General features: G+C 59.8%; 1 protein-coding gene across 4 annotated transcripts in view; it reads right to left on the reverse strand.

Moving 5' to 3' along the window:
• AGAP3 (ArfGAP with GTPase domain, ankyrin repeat and PH domain 3) overlaps positions 1–16270 on the reverse strand; it is a 104054-nt gene that overhangs the window by 41769 nt on the left and 46015 nt on the right. For 2 of the 4 annotated variants that reach the window (XM_038126994.1, XM_038126993.1), the window contains exons 7-9: positions 13407–13534; positions 5660–5815; positions 1782–1874 (exon numbers count right to left, since the gene is read on the reverse strand). In XM_038126994.1, the coding sequence (XP_037982922.1) occupies positions 1782–1874; positions 5660–5815; positions 13407–13534 (377 nt within the window). The other 2 variants (XM_038126996.1, XM_038126997.1) reach the window with 2 other exon arrangements.

Raw genomic sequence — 16270 nt, forward strand, 5'->3', positions numbered from 1 at the left:
CAACCCACTGCACACCAACAACGACCCACTGCAATCAACAACCCACTGCATTCAACAATGACCCACTGCAATCAACAACCCACTGCATTCAACAACGACCCACTGCAATCAACAACAACCCACTGCAATCAACAACAACCCTCTGCAATCAACAACAACCCTCTGCACACCAACAACGACCCACTGCACACCAACAATAACAACCCACTGCAATCAACAACGACCCACTGCACACCAACAACGACCCACTGCACACCAACAATAACAACCCACTGCAATCAACAACGACCCACTGCACACCAACAACGACCCACTGCAATCAACAATGACCCACTGCATTCAACAACCCACCTCACGCCAATGACCCCCCAGACCAACAATGATCCACTACAAACAACAACCCACTGTACACCATACAACAACCCACTGCAATCAACAACGACCCACTGCAATCAACAACAACCCTCTGCAATCAACAACCCACCTCATGCCAAAGATCCCCCACACCAACAATGATCCACCACAAGCAGCGACCCACGGCACACCAACAGGCCCTGTGCTGCAGAGAGCAGGGCATGGCCAGCACACAGCTGGGCTGCCTCTTCCTGCTGGGGCGGTGCCAAACTTGGGCACCTCAGAAGCAGAGCCCCCATGTGTGAGATCCCACAGCCTCCACCCTGGCACTGCTTCTCCTGTCACTGCTCCCTCTGGCTCCAGAGCCAACCCTCCCAAGGCTGTCTTCCCAACACCACCCTCCTTTCAGCACAGCCCCATGCCTGGGGCACCAACAGCCCTGCACAAACCTGCCCCAGGATTACTCCATGGGCAGGGAAGGGCAGGAGCTTTGGCAGCTCCTGCAGTGAGCAGGGTCTCTCTCTTCTGACCCACCACCCCCCTCCTCAGCTAGCCCAGCCTCACTGAGTCCTTCCCCGTGGAATCTCAGCATGGAACCTGCTGGGGATGTAGGATGTGGACTCTTCTTTCCTGCCTCATGTCCCAGCACTCCTGCAATGCAGGGACACAATTGGCCCTGTGCAACTCAGCCCTGGCAGCGCTGGGGGGCCCATGGGGCACAGGGGGGCCAGAAGGTAAATGAATCCACAACAGGGGCACAACATGCAAGGCAGGAGCACAACCTGCCAGATCAGTCTTTCCTGTAATGCAAGGAAATCCTGACAGAAACACCATCCAGCCAATCCACACCACTTGTCTCGCTTGGATGTCACCCATCACTGCTTGCCAGCGATGGACACAGGGGCAGGCAACACTCTGGGTTGGATCCTGGCAGTTTCAAGCTTCCCTGGAAGCCAAGAGGCAGGAGCAGAGCACACTGCTGCTGGAGGAAGCAGTGCCTCCCTCAGACTCCCAGCGGCTCACGGCGTGGGCACTGTGCTCACAGCTCTTTGTAGCAGCCCATGAAGAGGGGAATCCCTTTCCTGTCCTGCCAGGAGCAGGAGTAGGAGTGGAAAGGAACAGGAGAGAAGAGGCGCGGAAAGGAGCAGAGAGAGGCTGCGGCAGAGGTTGCAGCGGGCGTGGGGCATGGATGCCATCTGCTGGAACCGCTCTGCAGCCGCCGCCGCAGCCCCCAGCAGCACCTGCCACAGCCCCCAGAGCCCTGCTGCACGCCCACCCACCCGCCCACCCACGGCACAGGGCCCACGGAGCACCCCAGCACCACGCTGGCTGCCGGGCCGGCAGGTGTGCACCCCCGGGGCAGGGGGCAGCAGCCAGCCCCACTCCCTGGAGCCTGCTGTCGCAGCGGGGCAAGGGGAGCATCGAACCTGCTTCATGGGAATGGCCCGCCCGCTGCCAATACTGTCGGCCTTGCACTCCGGCACCTTCTTGTCGCGCTCCGGGTCCGCGCCCTTCCGGGACTGGAAGAGAAGAGACACAGGCGCGTTAGAGCCGGGCACAGAGACCCAGCCGCGGTCCCCGGCCCCAGCAGCCTCCAGGCCAGACACTCTGCTCTCCCCCAGGCCAGCTCTCCCAGCACCCGGCCCCTCTAGGGACACTCGGGACACTCCGGCCCAGCCCCCCAGCAAGCTGTCCTCTCCCCCCAGTGCAAGCAGAGCTGTCCTCCTCCTGGCAGAGCGGGGCTACGTGGGCCCCCCCTCCCGTGGGGCACACAGGACATGGCGACAGACAGAAATGGCATGGGATGCAGGTGGAGCATGGATGGAAGCAGGAGAGGGTCAGGCAGTGAAGGAACTCACACCTCTACTAATCCAACAGATTTATTCTGGTAACACACTTGCACCATACAAAGTAGCACAGGTCACCGGGCAGATACCAGCCCCTTACAAAAGAGCATGGACAATAAATATCTACCACACGTCTAGAGCGGCGAGAGCGGGACCCACCAGCGCCCGAGGGCCGCGGGGAGAGCAAACTCTGATAAATACAATATGAAATTTACAGTCTGTTGAGCAGAACTCATTCAAAGTGCTTAGGACAGAGGGAAATACCAAGTCATACATGGCATGGAGCACAACCAATACATTCAGAATCACAACAATGGCAGGAGGCAGCGGCAGCGTCTCTCTGGAGCGTCCTACACACCCCCTCAGTCCAGGAGGGCCCCGTGTGCTTTGGATCAGAAAGGGATACGAGCCCCGCGCGCCTGGGACACCGATTCACCAGATTTTGGGCCCAGAACCAAACAAAGAGATCGAAAGAGAAGAAAACTAAAGAGACACAGATGGCTGCTCGGCTGCGAGGAGAAGAGGAGAAGGAGCAGGAGTCCATGCAGGCTGCAGAGGTGCAGGAGGGAAGAAGGAGCGGAGCGCTAGCGGCAGGCGCTGCAGCGGCTCCCGCAGGCAGCAGCAAAGCGTCTTTTGGCCCATCCAGCTCCATGCGCGGCTGTCGCCCGGTCCCGGTGTGTCTGCAGGTCTTCCCATCCCAGGAGGGTCGTCCGCCCGGCATCCCCGAGAAAGGGCAGTGCCTAGACAGCATCCAGCAGGCCCAGAAATGTCCCAGCTTAAAGTGCAGGCGCAGGCCGTCTCAGCGCTTCCTAGACTTTACATTGGGGGGATTTAAAAGGCTCCTGCGTGTCTCCGAGGGGGGGACCCATGCTGGCTGGAGGGCGGGCGAGCCTCTAATCTTAGATCAATCCCAGTGCCCATCCCTTATCCGGCCCTGGAGAGGCAATGAAAAGTGAGAGAATTTGTACAGAGGTGCCGTGTGTAACCACCTGGATCTTCTAATTTGGAAGGAGTTGGAAAGGCCTTTTTGTTGATGAAAAGTTGGAAACAGTGGCACATATCTGCAAATATCGAAAGAATAAAGAGTTTGGCAAGTTATACTCAGAACACGGACACGAGTCTGTCAGTGATGGGTGCCAGCGGACAGCACGGACAGGCCACGGAGTGGGCGCCGGCGGCAGCAGCAGTCGGGGCTGGGGCTGGGGGCAGGAGGGGGTGGGCGCCTCGAGGCGCGGGTGGGCGCAGAGTTTGTCTCCACCTGGAGCTCTGGGGCACGCAGACCCCCGGGGGGGAATGCGATCCAGCGGGGAGTGGGAGGGGAGCAGGAGAGGAGCCAGAGCAGGAGAGAGGAGAAGGAGAGTAGAAAAAGAGAGGAGGAGGAGGAGAAGAGTAGGAGAAGGAGAAGAGAGAGGAGGAGGAAGAGAAGGAGGAGAATAGGGAGGAGGGGGAGGAAAGGAGAAGGAGGAGAGGAGGAGAGGAGCAAAGGAGTCAGGCATAGCTCAGGACTGGGGCTGCAGCAGCTCCCAGAGCTGGGCCAAGCACTGCACCTCGGAAAGGCCTGTGCCCTCCTGGGGACCCTGCAAGGACAAAGGCTGCTGGCTACACCTGCGCTGCCTGCCTGGGAAAAGCTAGCGGCAGAAAACAGCCTGCCCTCTCCTTCCCTTCCCGCCCTTCCTGGTCCTGTCCCACTGCGGGAGGTGTCGGGAGCTGCTGCTGCTGCCACGACCGGATGGGTGAAGACGTCAACGTGAGCCATGGATGTGCACCAGCACACGAGCAAGCAGGTGAGGTGAGCCCAGCCGCACCGAGCACAGGTGAGCGCGAGGCGCAGAGCAAGCGTGAGCCCGGGATGAGCGAGCGCGTGAGAGCCCCACACGCACGATGACGTCCACAGAGAGCAAGCGTAAGCCCCGCAGCAAGCCGCCCTCCTCCTCCCCACAGCGTGCCCAGCCCGGGGAGCGAGCGCGGGGCTCGCAGAGCGCGAACGCGAGCCGGCGGCGAGTCCAGAGGCGTCGGCGCGCAGCACGGCTGGGGCACGGCGCGAGCCCCGCGGCACGGCAGCAAGCACAGCCAGAGGACGGCGGGGCCCGGGGCAGGCACCGCCAGCGCTGCGTGCAGGGGAGCACGGCCTCGGACACAGCTACCGCGCGTTCCACAGGGCGTGAGCACAGGGAGGGGAAGGCAGTGAGGGAACAACCATGCGCCGGGAGCGGGGACCCGCTGCGAGGGGCCGCGTGTGCTGGCAGGAGCGGTGGGGAGCGCAGCCCACTCGCCAACGGCACACGGACGGGGTGAGCGTGGGCCTGGGGCGGGCACAGAGAGCTGGGGGTGCGTGAGATGCAGCCAGGGGGAACGCACAGAGCATGTGGGAGGTCAGCGCAGAAGCTGCCAGGATGTCAGAAGCCAAGGGAGATGGAAACGTTCCCAGCACCAGGAGTGGGGAATCTGGGATGCCAACGGTGCAGTGAGAGGAATGGGGCACAGGACACTGAATTTGTGTGGTCCGGGCTCAGAGCAATAGCGGCTGGTCACAAGGGTGACACAGTGCAACAGGTACAAGGGCTTTGTTGTGGCTGGTTCCACAAACAACAGACACAGTGTGCTGAGCAATGGTGGCTGGAAAGCACATTGAGATGGGGAGAGGATCGAGGCCGGAGCCTGCACATGTACACAGGGAACAGAGGCTACACTGCGCTAGACATGGGACTGGGACACGTGTGTGCTCACAGCGAGGGGACGCTCATGGCTGTGCTCCGAGCAAGGGTGAGTGTGAGGGCAGGACGGGGCACACTGTGTGGACGGTGTGTGCGTGGTGTGAGAGCGTGCAGAGAGGCAGGCTGCAAGGCAGCCAGCACAGCTGAGGGCTGCAAATGTACCCTGCTCCACCTGGGGCCCACAGCTTCGCTGCCTCCCCTCTGTCTTCCCTCCCTCCACAGCCACAGCAGCTCCCACGTGCGCTGCTCAAGTCACGCAGGATTCAGGAACGGGAGCGAGTGGGGCCCCATGCCAGGTGCTGAGCTCTGCACAGCACCACTGGCACAGCATCACTAGCAGCCAACAGGAGGCCCACCGAGCAGGGGCTCCGTGCCACGCTCGGGTGTGCAGCCCCGAGGAGAAGATGAGCAGAGTCACTGGTGCTGTGCACGCACAGCTGCACTCCCTGCAACGAGCAGGAGCTCACACACACTACACACCCAGACGAGTGTATCCCTGCACACTCCCACGTGTGTGAGCAATGTCCTGCTCCCGGATGCTCCCCATGCACGCACGCTCTGCCTGAAGCAGCCGGCAGCACCGGTCCCTGCACACGCAGGTCCCTCCCGCACGCACACCCCTGCCAGCACAGCACGGCTCTCCGTGCAGAGAGCCCGAGGGCCCAGGCTGCCTGACCCACTGCCCTGTGCCCTCTCCTGCGCTGAGAACCCACCCCGAGCTCCTGGGCTCCCGCTGCTGCTTACCGTGAAGATGTTGGAGCGCCGCTTGGACTGCTTGCGGATAGGGGTGGGGGTGTTGGAGGCAGCGATGGTCTCGATCCGCAGCTCCCGCTGGCTGATGCTCGGGGTGGAGGGCACGGAGGAGGAGTAGTCGCTGAAGGCTCCTCCACCGTTGGTGGCCTGGAGGAGGAGACGGATGGTCAGAGAGGTCAGAGACAGGCTGGAGGCACGACTGCAGGAACACCACCTGCCTCACGTGGCCTCATGCCAGGGCAGGGCGTGCTGCGCAGGACTGGGACTGGGTGACATCCAAAAGGTCATGGAATCATTTCGGTTGGAACCATTTAGTTCCAACCCCCTGCCACGGGCAGGGACAACTTCCACTAGACCAGATTGCTCCAAGCCCGTTCAACCTGGCCTTGAACACTTCCAGGGATGGGGAGCTCACAACCTCTGTGGGCAACCCAGAGAGACATCCAATGCCAGGCACTGCTGCTGCTCAACAGAGGGGCTTGGGAAGCCTTTCACCTCTTTCTGCTCTAGTTTTTTCACCAGTAAAATGTTCAAGTTCTGAAATCGAAGAGAAGGGCAGCAAATGGCCAAGAAACTCAGGTGAAGCCCTTCCAAACACAGCTGTGGAACAAGGCCTGAGGTAGCTGACCAGCAGCTAGGGGCACAGCTAGGGCACCTCCACCTGCTCCCAGAACACAGCATCAGGGTCACTCTCCGTGGGCAGTCATTCCCCTCCTCTCCACTGAGCCCCTCAGACATGAGGCTGTGAGGCAGCACAAAGCCTGCCAAGCTCCAAGCCCCACTCATCCATTCCCTGTCTCGTGAGAACAGCCGTGATGCCAATGGGGACGTGTGTCCCCAGGACTGCAGCCTTCACCTGTCCCGTGTCCTGAAGCACAGCGTGCCGCACCCCAAGCTCAGCCTGTGTGTGAAGCCCATCTCTGCTGCTGGTTTGGAGTCTCTCTGAGCAGACCCTGAGGCTGGCACGACCCTCCCGTGCCTGCAGGCCACCACAGCCACGGCTGCAGCAGCCTGTGCCTGGGAACACAAGGGGCTTCACCAACACCTCACTGGACTCCAGGGCAAGAGGAAGATCCAAGCGTGCAGCCATGCACCCACCTCACCAACACATCTCTTCCAGACAAGGCTGCTCACTCCCACCCTGCCCAGTGTGGGCAGCCACTGGACAGGGGCTGGGAACACCCCAGAAACAAACAGGCATGGGAGCATTTCAGGTCTGCAGCCCAGGACATGCCACTATGACAGGCACATGGCCCGAGCTCCCTGGCAGTTCTGAACAGTATTTCAGAAACACATGGAGGAGCTGCCCCTAGAAGGGCAGGTGAGCTTCAGCACCCCAGAGGGGGCAGCCTGCCTCCTCCCAGCCCCACACTGGCAGAGTGGTGGCATCGCTGGCCCTGTGACCTCCTCCATCCCGCCTACACTCCGAGCACGGGTGGAGCCCTTGCAGGGGGGTGATCTGCTGAAGGGGCTCCATGAGAGACGCCCATCCCCAGTGGCATCAGAGCCTGATTCTGAGACAAGCAGTTCAGAGAAGAGTGAAAGGGGCTGCACAGGCTGAGCAGTGGCCATGACCCACAGCCCAGCCTCAGAGAAAACTGCAACCTTCAGTCAAGCCATGGATCCCCTCATCTTTAACAAGAGACATGGCAGAAGACACACAATGAGAACTTAAGAGAGGAAAAAGCCACCCAAAGCCACAGCATTTCAGTTTCCTCCTCATGAAGGCAGAGCAAGGAAAAGAATTCCATGCTGTGAGCAGGTGGGTGGCTCAGGGCACCCCAGCCTGTCAGGAAACAGGAACATTTCTGGAGTCCTGAAACACAGAACAAGAGGGAACCTGGCCTGGCTGTGCTTTTCCACAGGTACAAGAGGCTAGGAACTTTGTCCAGCTGGCCTGGGAGCTCCTCTGCAGGGTGAGGAACCCTGTGCTGGACAAGAAGGTTCTGTGGCCGGGTCCCAGGGAAGGAGGGACCACCAGGGACACAAAGGGGTGGAGCAACACGTCACCTGCCAGTGACTTCTGAGCCTTCAACAGAGAGAGCTGTGCCAGTGGCGGGTCCAACACCCACACAGGAGTGCTGTGATGAAGGAAGAGCTGCAGAGAGCCAGGGCCCCCGGGTGCACACGTCTGTGTTTAACTGATTCACCACACGTGAACTAGGTCAAAGAAAGTGAAACATTCCAAGCGCTAGGGAAGAGCAGGAGGATGCAGCAGCACAGACAACCTGCCACATGGAACAGCGAGAGGGCACGGCTGTCCCTCCAAGAGCAGCTCCCGGCCATGCCTGGCATGCCTCGGTGACCTTGGCTGCACGCTCATCATGCTGTGACTGTGGGGAGCAGCCAGGTCCGAGGAGGCTGCAGAGGCTGGGCTCCTGCCAGAGTAGCTGGAACCAACCCTGTGGCTGCAGGTGATGGACACCGAAGCATCAAGGAAGAAATTTTGCTACACCCTGGTTTATGTTTTACTTACCCCCTACAATCCTGTGTGTCCTTTTTCTGCCAGAAAAATTTCCCTTAGCCTGTAAGTCTGCCTGGTGTTGGAGCCAAGGTTACTGTCCTCGAGTGATGAAGGACACTGGCCTTTGGGCCTCCCATGTCCCACAGACCAAGCCTCAGGAAGGGCTCTGGGGCTGGAGGATGGCTCACACCAGGCTATGAAGGCAAGCTGCCATGAGTTTGGGGGCAGAGGAGAAAGTCCTCCAAAGATAGACAGTGGCTCAGGCAATCCTGAGCCAATCCTGAGCTCTGCTGGAGCAGGGAGCTCCCCAACTTCCATGGGATCTAGGGACATAGGACAAATCCCAGGGACGTGGGAGAACAAGACGGCAGGTCTGGGCCGGTCCACGCGTCTGCTATTGTCAGAACAACCACCTGTGGTCACCACTGGAATCTGAGAACACAGTGGGAACTGCAAGCCTGGTAAACACCTGTGGGACAAATCCTTCCCATTAGTGTGTAACTGGTGGAGGAGCATCAGCAGCGCCACGGGCGCCTGGGAAGGGCAGAACTCAGCTGGAACTCGGGGCAGTCATTCCTGGTGTAACAGGGCTGAGGCGGAACAAGGAGCTTGGGAAGGGCTCTGAGTGCCAGAGCACAAACAACAAACACCAACCTGGTGTCTGTGGGAGGAAGGGAGAAGCCAGAGGAGCACAAGGGCAATGGAAAGTGGGCACCATGAGCTGAGCAGGCAACGGGACACGGGCTGCCACGAGGAAATGCCAACGCCTGCCGCCGCAGCTCCTGAGCTCTGACAGAACGTGCTGCAGCAGGCCAGGGAGCACTACCAGCTCAGGTGAGCTGCCCTCGGGGCTTCATTTCACTTGCAAACTTTGATTTTCCACCTCTTTCATCCGATCTCTCCCTGAAGTCTGGACGCAGGCCCTCCCAGCGCCCCCCAAGAGCCTGTGCAGGAAGGCAGACCAAGGCCATGGGAGAAGAGCCATCATACTGGGCAGCCCAGAGCACGGCAGGGATGGCAGCAGCTCCCAAGGCCCAGGGGGGCACCCAGTTCCCTCCACAGCCTGCTGGGTACCTGCATGGGGTACCCGTGTTACCTCCTGCCAGCTGCTGGGAACCAGCTTCCTGGCAGAAAGACAAACTGCCATCCCACAGCAAACACAACACTGACTCACCCACAGCCTGGGGAACTCCCAAAGGCATCCCAGAGGCCCTGGAGAAAGACTGAGAACGGGGCAGCAAAAGTGAGGAAATCAGGTAGAACAACTCTGCAGGTGTTGCAAGCACCCACTGGCCCGAGAAACTCCCATCCCCTCCCTGCAGGCAAGGGCCAGCAGCTGCCAGGAGGGAGCAAGGTGGGAGTCAGGGCCACGTGAGGAGTGGGATTCCCAAAGCCATCCAACCTGCTCACTCAGCAGTAAGTGTGGGCAAGACAGAGAGGAGAGCCCAAGGCAGCAGGCAAGAGCTTTCCCTGGGGCTGCTGGTTCTGGGCAATGCCAGGTGCCTGCTCCAGCAGGTGCAGACCCACACCTCCCAAGCTGCTGGGAAGGCCAAAGGGACAGAGCTGTGTCCCCAAGGGGGTGCAGGACTCCAGGGCTGGCCCTGGCACCTGCAGTTCCAGACTGATGCTGGGCAGAGTAGCCGGGGTCAGGGACCCACTGAGCACACCTAATGACTCATGAGAGGCAGTGGAAAACCCTGACCAGGGCTGACCTGCTCCTACAGCTCCCTTTCCCTCCCCACAGATGGAGCAACATCATCCAGGCACCGCTGCAGAACGGGAGGAAAAACCCCAAACTCCCAAAGGCAGAAATGGAACCAGGGCCTTTGGCTGGCTCCCAATGAAGGCTCCATCATGCACTGTGCAAGGAGACTGGGACACATCACAGCACCACTGTCCCAGGAGAAGGGAGTCCTCCAGACTGATGGGTAACAAGGAGTCCCTCCTCTCCCAGTAACCATGCTGGACTGGTGCAACTGACAGACCAGACAAGCAAAAGTCAGTCCAAAAAAGTTAGATTGGTTCAGCCAGCAGTGCCAAGCTACTGCCAGAAGAGTTGTGCCCAGAACAAGAGAAGGTGCAGGGCTGGCTCCTAGCTCCTACCTACCATAAGAAGCCCTTTGTGGGGGACCCCTTGTTCCCATTCCAAGAAAAGTGCCTTCTCAGCTGGCAGCTCCAGAGGAGCTGCAGTATGGGCCAGCCCAGGCCCACAGCAGTACTGCCAATCCCAGTTCCAGGGGCTCCTCCTGCCCTTAAATGCCAATCCTGTTGCTCCAGGGCCTCCTCCTGACCCCCACATGCCAGTCCCACTGCTCCAGGGACTCCTCCTGCCCTCCCAGGCAGTACTGGAAGGGAAGTGGATCCTTCTGTCCCAAGTGCGTGTCTCACCTGTACACACAGATACCTGAGGCACAAGGCAAAGCTCCTAATTGTGTTTCTTGTCTGGCTTCTCTCCACCTCATCTCCATGTTAAGTCCTGCGCTCTTAAACTCTTCCTTGAGAGCCTTCTTCCTGTTTTCCCTGTGCCAGTTACTCCTCTTTGACTTGCAAAAGCAAATGAGAAACCCTGGTGAGAGCCCCAGGCCCTCAGGTAGGACAGAGTTCAGCTCAGCTCCACAAACACCTTGTCACCCTGCCATTGGTCCTTCCTGGGCCAGGAGCAGGGGACACACTGCTCCCCAGTACCCACCTGGGCACGGTGCCCTCCCACGTGGGCAGCCGGAGCACACACCTGAGCGTGTGGGCTGCTCTGCCCCGCTCCCTGTCAGAACCATCAGTTATGGGTGAATTTGTTTCCCAAAGCCACTTGGATTTTCCCTGAGGACAGCGGGGAGCAGCTCCAGAACCTCACTTCTGAGCCCATGCAAGAACAGGCAAATGCTTCATGGCATTTTAGGATCACTCACCATTGCCTCACCATTTTTAGAGCTGTCCTCAGTAACGGGGGAGACGTGCAAACACCAGGGGCAAAGACTGCTGCAGGGTCACCGGCACCGGGAGGGTTTGTGGGGGGACCACACAAGACCCAGGAACACAAACTGACTTTGGCCACCCTTGTGGGGCCCAGGTAGCCGAGGGCAGGGGGGCAGGGCTCAGAGCAGGTCCGGGGAGGGGGCACAGGCACCAAGCTTCAATCCCTGCGAGCTGCACGCTGCGTTACTTCCCTTCACAGCTCTGCTTCCCACCACAGCTCCCTACGTCCCTCCAGCCAAGCCAGGAGCACAGCGAGGTACAGAGAGCAAAGGTCTGTCCCCGAGCAGGCAGCCAGAATTCACCTCTACACAGACGTCGTCTGCAAGCCGTGCTGAGAGGTGCTCTGTGGGAAGGAAAGGAGAGGAAAGCAGGGACGCCTCTGAGCAAACTCCTCACAAAGCTCATGACATGCAGTTAGAAAATTCTTCCACAATTTGCTTCCCCCGCAGCCATCCTAAATCCACCCCTTTTGTTCAGTGCTGCCTTTCCTGAAGGAGCTCTTTCATGTCACACCTGTGCATTTCGGGTCAGGTTTGGCCTAGCTCTGCCCTCATTCCTCAGCTAAACCAGCCAAGTACTTACTTTCCTCCTGTGTCAGGGTCTCTTCCCTCCCAGACGTTTTTGCTCCTCCTTCAGGCTCCGTGCACAGTCACTTGAGTGACTGGATTCCAGCTGGGGAGCCCGGGGGTCTGGCAGCCCCATCCCTCACACAGGGAATGCTTTTCAGCTTCACAGTAAACACCCTGCCTGCCTGGCACAGCCAGTGCCAATGACACACATTTACTGGGACTCTTCTCACACTTTGGACATGCAAGAAAACACTAAACAAATGTCCAGCACCCCTGAGAAATGCTGACCTTGGCCATCAGCCTCTAGCTTCCCTTCCAGCACAGGTGGCCTCCTCCCAGTCAGGCTCAAACTGTACACAACTTGCTAATAAAACCCCCAAATTACCAGAGGCACTCAAATCTGTATTTCCCTGGGACTTTGCTCTCCACCTCGGATGCCTCCCATTGAACTTGTCCCCAGCTTTCTGGAGACAAGCACACCCTGACAGCACCTGGCTTTGCAGCCTTCCCCAGCACACCTGCACATGGACTTTACCTGAACTCGCTGGTGTCCAGGTCACCTGCAGCACCAGGAAGCTGGCACAGGTCTCTGCAGAAACCTGCACTCACCCACGTGCAATCCAGCTTTAGAAGCCTCTGCAATCAGGGAGGCTGCAGATATGGCTCAGGTCTGTGCAGGGACAGGCTCCTGAGCTGGGGGCCCAGGAGTCCTCCCAGGGCCAGGAGGCTCTGACACACCCAGAGCTCCAAAGGCAATCTATGGAAACCCTGTCAGCTACACGTGCTGTCCCTCAGTGACAGGCAGACTTCCTGCAGTCCCTGCCACAGATCCTGGGATTCCATGTGCCAGGTGCTGCAGAGATGGAATCTGCTGCCTTGAGTGCCCTGGGGAGCAATGGAGCCCAGGATCTCTCCTTTCTTCCTCACCAGTCTCCCAGCCAGCATTTCTGTGGGCACTGGGATGCAGCAAAGCTTGAATGCAGTGAGGGGGCTGCCTGAAGGATCTCCTCCCCCAGCCCCTCACCATGGAGCCTGTCCTGCCTCAGCTCTGCTCCAGGACCACAGAACATCACCATCCTCCCGCAGCAAGACCTTGGCAAGCCTTACCGACAGCACAGAGCCCTTCCTCTGGCAGAGGGAGGGAACCTCCTTCCCTGTTCTGCCCCTCAGCTCACACTGAGCGCACCTCTCCACAGGTACATGCCCTCAGAGCCCCTCAGAGCCCCTCAGATGCAGGGGCACGTGGACCATCAGCCTCCCGAGCCCGGGGGAAGCGGGCCCTGAGCCAGGGCAGCCCCTGTCACACAGCCCCTGAGCTGCCCCAGGGCTCCCTGCTCACAGCTCTGCTCTGTGCCTGCCAAAGCACAGTCTGGGGGCACGAGCACACCCAAGGGTTCAGACATGAAACTTGACCTCAGGGCAGGCATCAAACTGTCACACAATCAAAATCATGGACTGCTTTGGGTTGGAAGGGACCTCCAAGTACATCTCGTTCCACCCCCTGCCTCGGGCAGGGACACCTTGCACTAGACCTGGCTGCTCCAAGCCCCAGTGTCCCACCTGGCCTGGGACACTCCCGGGGACGGGCAGCCACAGCTGCTCTGGGCTATGGAAGAAGCCCCAGGGTGACCCCACTCTGCCCATCCAGGAGCCAGCCAGAGCAGCAGTACAAGCCTGAGGCTGAGGGTGTGGAGAGCACGGGGTGCTGGCTTCCCCCACGGCCATTCCCCACCTGGTTGATGTGCACAGAAGGAATGGAGGCTGCGGACACAGATGAGTGGCTGGGTGAGTTGGGCAGGGACTTGCAGGGGCCGATGGACAGCTGGTGCTTCTTCCGGAGAGCCACCACCTTCTGAGCCACTGCAAAAGGGAGAAAGGGACAGGGTCAGCCTTCCGTTTCCTCCCCCCACAGACGTCTGCAGGGCTCCAGGGAGAGCCAGGCCCTTGCCCAGACTGATGTGCTGCCTGCACTGCTCCGGCTGAGGCCCCAGAGGCCACCTGCCCTCTCGGGCATCACACACAACAGCAACTCCCCACGGACACCACGTGAGCCTGGGCCTGCTGCAGGAGAATCCCTGGGCAGCCCACCACCTCTCAGCCACCCCACGCAGCAACTCCAGGAGCCAGGCACTGAACTGAACTGCCTGGGCAAATGGCACCTCCACCAGCCTGGGCCTTGCGGGCCTGTAAAGGGACACCCTGAGGGGCTCCCTGTAGAATCCTAGGGGGGTCACTAGGGACCTCTGCATGCTCTTCCTCTGTCCACACCTGCAGTGCTGGGTTTCTTTGAAACACTGAGTGATGCTCAGCTGCTGGTGCTCACAGAGACACTGTGCAGTGGGGCTGCTGAGGCTCTGCAGGCAGGGCACCCCTCACTGGCTGTACAGCACAGCTCTGTGTGACAACCAGAGAAACCAGAACAGACTGGTGTAAGGGATGGCAGAAATTATCCCAGAACGTCTGGCTGATGTTCAGGAAGCAGAAGAGCCTGGGCCCGGCACGCAGGAAGGTGAAGGTCACCTCAAGGTGCCTCATTTCAGGACTGGGGAGATGTTATCCCTCCATGTGGTCTCGTGGTTAATTCCTCATCAGCAGCAGAGAATGGGGTAACTGATGGGCAGAGCCTCTGCCAGGCTCCCCGCCCACAACAGCAGCAGCTCAGGGCTCTTCCTGGATATTTCCTGGCCCCAGGGGGGCTGGAGCTCACAGTGTGCCCAGCCAGCACTGGGAAGGGAGATGTCCCCTGGCAGGGGATCCAGAGCCTCGCTGAGGTTCCTGCTGGAGCCGGGGCCCGCAGCCCCGTGTTCGAGGGGACGGCGGAGAGCAGCAGTGCCACCAGCACCCCAGACACAGCTGCTGGGCCGTGGAGCTCTGGCTGCCTCTCCCGCCCTCTCCAGCGCTCAGGGCAGAGGAAAGGCAGGACCAGGCACTCGGGATCTGCAGCAGAGCTAAGCTCAAGAAGTCACCCACAGCACAGCTGCTGTCCCCTGCACCCTGCAGGACCAAGGCTGGGTCAGTCCTCCTCCTCCTCAGGAGCATCGCCAAGGTGGCCATGGCTAGGGGCTCCCTGACCTTTTCTTGGTACAGAACACCCTTGAAATGAAGCCCAAGGACTGAGGCCCCCCACACTGATGGCTCCTTGCAATCTGTCCTGGCATCTGCTGAATCTGAACCCCAGATTTCTGCAAACAGGAATTGTGAGAATGCTCCTGAGAATGAAGTCCTTTAACCAGACCTCTTTGGAGCCAAGAGGGCAGAAGGCACATTCCATAGCAGCCCCCAGCTCAGGGGGGCTGTGCCATGAGGGGACCGTGCCAAGCACCCCTCAGCATCCTGCCCGGGGAGTCCTGAAGCTGACTGGGCACAGCGGGACACAGCCCAGCCTAGGGCACTGCCCCTGCTCCTGCCAGGGCCACCTCCTGGCAAGACCTGGCAACACCAAGATCCCATCCTCTCACCACAGAAGTCCCTGTGACCTCTGTGAACTTGGGAAGGATGGAGGAGCACAGTTCCCACAAAGCCAGCAGCACCTCCAGGGGGAATCCTGCCGGGACATGAGAAACCAGCAAGGAGGAAGCGACCCCCTTCCCTGCCACGTGTCCTTCCCACGGTGACCTGTGGCAGCCTGAGTGCCCAGACACAGCCTCGGCCACAAAATCCTCCCCAACACCATCGGGAGCACACTGCACCGTGCTCAGTCCAGACACAGCACAGCTCAACCACACACAGCTCCAGGCCACAGACCCGACACCAAGCTCTGAGGAACAGGGTCCCTGCTGCTCCTGCCTCAGCTGCGGTGGCACAGCCAGGGCCACCCAGGTCTTGGAGAATCCTGCGCAGCTGGTGAAGATGGAGACACCAGTTTTTCTGTCTTGGAGCATCCCCCACACTCTGCAGCACCGCGTGCATGTGTGGGAAGAGCTGTCTGTGAACACCAAGGGGCAGGGTGGTCACTCTCTCCTGCCAGCACACTGACCTGCTCCCCAAAAACGTCAGTGGCCCCTGGCTGTGACCCAGGATGGTGGCAGGGAAGGGCTCTCTAGAAACAGAGGTGTAGCACACACTCCATCACCCAGCACAGGCAAGCAGGCAGCCTTGGCTCTGAGAGCAGCTCCTGGTGCTCCTGCTGTGGGAAGGGGACATCCCTCCCAGCCTGCCCGGGGCAGGTCTGCTGGGATCTGGGGTGAAATCAGTCATACAAAGACAAGTCTGATGGAAACTGGATTGCCATGTGAGGCAAGGTCCTCACAGAATCTGTGACTGCCAGGACGCCACAAGATCCCAAACCAGCTGCACCAGGATCCACCAGGTGCCAAAACAGCTGCATCGTGACCCACCAGGGCTCACTAGGAAGAACTGCTTACTCACTCCAGAAACACCCATCCCATCAGCTTCAGGCCATTCCCCCTTGTCCTAGAGGAAACTAGAGGGAACACACAGTCTCCTCCAGGGCAAGCTCACAGTTAATTTAGGCAGACTGCAAACCCCCGGGAGATGGTGCAGGTTCCCTGTGCCCCCGAGCATCACTGTGCTGCAGACCCCTGTCCAAGCCCAAGCAGGAATGCTCCCACGAGAAGAGCTGCCCCACCCAGCTGC

This window comes from Motacilla alba, chromosome 2, assembly GCF_015832195.1.
Source record: "Motacilla alba alba isolate MOTALB_02 chromosome 2, Motacilla_alba_V1.0_pri, whole genome shotgun sequence".
Classification (NCBI taxonomy): Eukaryota; Metazoa; Chordata; class Aves; order Passeriformes; family Motacillidae; genus Motacilla; species Motacilla alba.